The sequence below is a fragment of the Vicia villosa genome, linkage group LG4, assembly GCF_029867415.1.
Source record: "Vicia villosa cultivar HV-30 ecotype Madison, WI linkage group LG4, Vvil1.0, whole genome shotgun sequence".
NCBI lineage: Eukaryota > Viridiplantae > Streptophyta > Magnoliopsida > Fabales > Fabaceae > Vicia > Vicia villosa.
Window position 1 is genome coordinate 85,793,085 of NC_081183.1, and position 4,403 is coordinate 85,797,487.

A 4,403-nucleotide genomic window follows, 5' to 3' on the forward strand; every position below is an offset into this window, starting at 1 on the left:
ATTCTTGTAGTGTTTCATTTCATCTATCTAATTATCCCTTTTTTTCAGCTGTGAACAATCAACTATGAGAGGCTGCGCATTGTCGTTAACCACCAATAGCATCTTCAATTCCATTCCTTTTCTTCACATTGTTACTTCTCATTCTCAACATTCATTTCCATTCCCATCTCAATCTCTCACCATTCACAACCCAACACCCTCAACTTCACTTTCTATCCATTATCATCATCCATTCTCTCCAACTTCAATCCATGCCCAACAACACCAGAACCAACAACTACATGATGATAGTGTTGAAGAAGAAGAAAGCTTTCAAATTCTAACATCTGTGAAAACTGATTACAATGATATCATGATTGTGGAAACTCCTAGTTCTAGAATGCTTCTCCTTGATTCATCTCGTACACACACACACTCTCTCCATTTCTTTCTGTTTATATTTTTGTGCTTTTTCTGTCTCTGAGTCTTGGTTGCTCAGTAAAGTTTGAAACTTCATTACGTAGTTGAAGTTGAAGTGAAAAGTATTCAAATGGGGTCTTCCATTTTTTGTTGTTGTTGTTGCAGATAATGTTCATAGCATTCTTTACAAGGAGCGAAAATGGACGAATTCATACTGGGTATGTTACTTTTACAGTTTTGTTTTGGTTTTATCTATATGTGTAAATTGTTTTGGTCGAGTATATAGGAGTTTATGGTTTGAGAAAATTTGTTGGTGTAGCTGAATATGCCTATTAACAATAATGCTGATAATGGCCTCATTGGTTACATCGTCAAATTGTCTTAGAATTTGGATTCAGTCTAATTCAATCTTACAAAATCGGCTTGTAATGTTAGAACTGCTTATAAGCGCTATTTAGGTCCTATCTCTAGACAATGTGAAACTAGGATGTAATGAGGGCAACCTAATGCCACAATTAGGAGGCTTGGGTTGGCCCGCGTTGAGGACGAAATTTTCTAACAGTTATCAATTGTATTAAACAAGTTATTGTAGATAATTTATCATGCCTTAACTGCAAAAGATTTATTTCAGAGATTTTGTTATTTCAATGTGTTTTTTTTATTAAATTAAAAAATCTATCATTCTGAATCAGCATCATCTGATTTGATCACCACTAAACCACACAATGGTAAATTTTCCATGCTTGTAAAGTAAGACATGTAATATAAATTTAGAATTCATAGATGAGAAAATGCAAGCAGAGGAAGTGAAAATGAGAGAATCTGAATCGTACTGTACTTGTTGAATACAACGAGGATGATGATTCTGCTCGCGTGTGTAATCGCAAGAGGGTGATAATGCTCTGATTATGTGAGATTAGTAAATGATCCCTCCAACCTTAGAGGTTGGGGTATTTATAGATGGCCTTTTGGGCCGGGTAAGCAGGAGGAAATGGTTTTCCCTAATCTTCCCAACGAGTACGTGGGAGTAGGGGAAGGACCAGTTCGTCTTCCTAAATTGGAGGGACGGTTTCCTTTTTTACCAGGAGGACTAAAACCGACTTTCTCCTGGAAAAACCTCGTCTGCCATGTATTGGCAATATTGTTAGATGATAGGCATGGGTCCGGGTCGGGAGACCCAAGCCACAGTCAGGCAACCCGAGGTCGCGCCCTCCCAGCTCTCCCAATGGCCCTTTCTCGACTTCTTCGGACTGCTCTGACTCTGAACAACTGCTCTCCAGGCCTAATGAAGTTATCCCAGTCCACGTATTGATCTGAATGAATTGGTACAGAGAGAGTGATTATGGAACAGGTATTTATAACTATTACCTAGTACCAAAACACTTTGAACTTTTGGAAGCTGTTACAGCTGCCTCGACAGAATCGGTCTCCAACTAAGTAGCTAGACACGGACACTTTGGTAGGCTTAGAATGATGGCCTAAGGCCCATCACACAGTGAATACAATGATACTAGTACAGCGGCTACTATATTTCTAATAGTAATATATAACTGATATATTTGGTAAAATTAAGGTATAGATGCAATAATCATATATAATGCTAATAAGGAACTTTTGTCTAGGGTTTGTGCCATTATGCCTAAAGTATCTTCACATTGTATAATGATCTTCATTATACTTTTAAGTTTCTAAATGTTGATACTTGCAAGTTATGTACCTGTACTGTACTTTTGCACAAATAATTACATGATAGATGAATTATTCATCTCAAGGTTTTTTGAACTTATTGCATTAAACAGGACGAATTTGCCAGCTTGCCAGCCATTGTTCCAAAAGGCCCTATTGCTATCTTAGGTTTGGTAATTTCTTAATCTTAAGATAGTGTTTATTTTCTTGGTGAATTTATTAGTAATGATATTCCTTAGAAATATCAATGATGTTGTAAGTAACAATATCATACCGCTTTTTAAAACATCAGGGTGGTGGAACTGCTGCTCATCTGATGCTTGAATTATGGCCTTCACTGCAACTTGAAGGATGGGAGATTGATGACATTGTAACATATTCTTCTTTTCTGAGATAAAGTTTTGTTATCTTACTATGACATATACACTTTGATTAGATCCATAACGCGGATGTTCTCACCCAAATTTTCTTTTCTTGGATAACCAAATATTTAGTTGATCGATAAAGCAAGAGATTACTTTGGTTTATCTGATCTGGAGAAGCCAACAGAAGATGGTGGCATTCTAAATGTTCATATCGGCGATGTCTTCGTTCCCTCTGAGGATTTGCACAAAAGATATGCAGGTAAGTCATTCTCATTGCATATTGAATATCGTGAACCGAAGAAAAAGGAATCAAAAACTGCAAGAATAGGTCAAAAGAAAAGAACTGTTTCATTAAAAATGAATAGAAAATGGAGAATATATTTCTTTTTAATGTTTGTGAATCTCTTCTTTCGCACAAAGCTATCCAATTGCAGAATTAGTCCTTCTATTATGATTTTCCCCCATGAACCTGTTTGGATCGACTTATCGAACTTATGATTTATGAAATCAACTTCAGACATATGTTCATAAACTGTTTTCAGCTTATTTCCATAAATTCTCCAAAGATAGTTTATGAAAACAGCTTATATATGTTTCTCAATTTTCAGGAATTGTAGTTGACTTGTTCTCTGATGGAAAAGTCTTGCCTCAACTGCAAGAGGTATGTCGTAGTAGTTTTCAACCTTACAAATTATAACTTACTCTTTTTCTCGAGATATCAAAGGAATGAAAGTGTTGAAAACAAACTATTACCATCTCAAACCATGGTTGGTTTGCATTGTGTTTTATAGTTGTTTGTTTGTCTGATATAGGTTAGTACGTGGTTGGAATTACGGGATAGATTGATGACCAATGGTCGTTTTATGGTGAACTGTGGCGGCATTGACGTGGATTCACGTGTCGCATTTGGAAGTAATGATCCAAAAAATTTATCAAATGATGAAGCATGGTTATTAAATGCACCAATGAAAGCATTATCCAAAGCATTTCCTGGACAAGTAAGCTTCTTTTGCTAGTTCTTCATCATTTCACATCTTATATTATGTGACTTTATAAATGTCATATTTGAGGAAGCTCAATTTGTGTTTGCATTTCTCAGGTAAGTTGGAAGAGAATGCCGAATGAAACCGGTGAGAATTTTATGGCACTTACAGGACCCTTGCCTGACCTGAAATCTTGGTCTGCTAATGTCCCATCTCCTTTGAGCACAGGAGTGATGGATTGGAAACCTTGTGGAATGGTTTCTATAGTTTGATCTTTACCACTTCATAGTTAAAGTGAAAATGTTTTGAGAATATTTCAAATTAATTTCCGTTTGTCATTTTCTTGAAGATAAACGTGGATGTATATTGTGACATCCATAACACAGGGAATCGTCGCAAGATTTTAGAGACCTCAGTTAGCTGCAGTTTAATCATGACGAAATTTTGCATGTCTTTAAAGATAACACCTCAGGTACAAAAAAGAGCATTATATGTGAAATTGTTGCACCAATTGTTAACAAAAAGATTGAGAATATGGCTTTCAATTTCAATGTCTCCAAAAAAGTCAAGAAACGGCGCTTTGTACATTTTTGGATTTTATTTAATTTAGCATACCGCAAAAAATGGTTGGCGAGGTACTCACTTGTTCAACTTCTTCTTACTTATCCACTAAGCACATCAATCTGATGGATGGACGTATTTTAACATTTTTGTTATTTCAACTTAGAGTATGGATGAACTTCAATAAGCAATTCGGAAAATTTCAAATGATATCTTAAATTGAAAATCATCAATCATATTAATCCTTTGAGGTCGGTCAATTTAGCTTTAGAATTGTCTCAAGTTTGTTTTTTGATAAGTAGACAATAATGTTTAATATGTCACGTTAGTATTGAAAATTTTAATTATGAGCTTGATTCTACGTCTTGTGTGGAGTTTGACTTTAAAACATGTTGGAAAAGTTTCACAA

The 4,403-nt window shown here is 35.5% G+C and overlaps 1 protein-coding gene across 1 annotated transcript; it reads left to right on the forward strand.

The window, feature by feature from the left end:
- On the forward strand, nt 1–3,984 carry LOC131599306 (uncharacterized). The gene is made up of 8 exons (XM_058871710.1): nt 1–401; nt 565–617; nt 2,199–2,258; nt 2,378–2,455; nt 2,580–2,709; nt 3,059–3,111; nt 3,263–3,448; nt 3,550–3,984. The coding sequence occupies exons 1-8, from the start codon at nt 65–67 to the stop codon at nt 3,703–3,705; spliced, it is 1,053 nt and encodes a 350-aa protein (XP_058727693.1). The 5' UTR covers nt 1–64; the 3' UTR covers nt 3,706–3,984.
- Nucleotides 3,985–4,403: the final 419 nt, after the last annotated feature.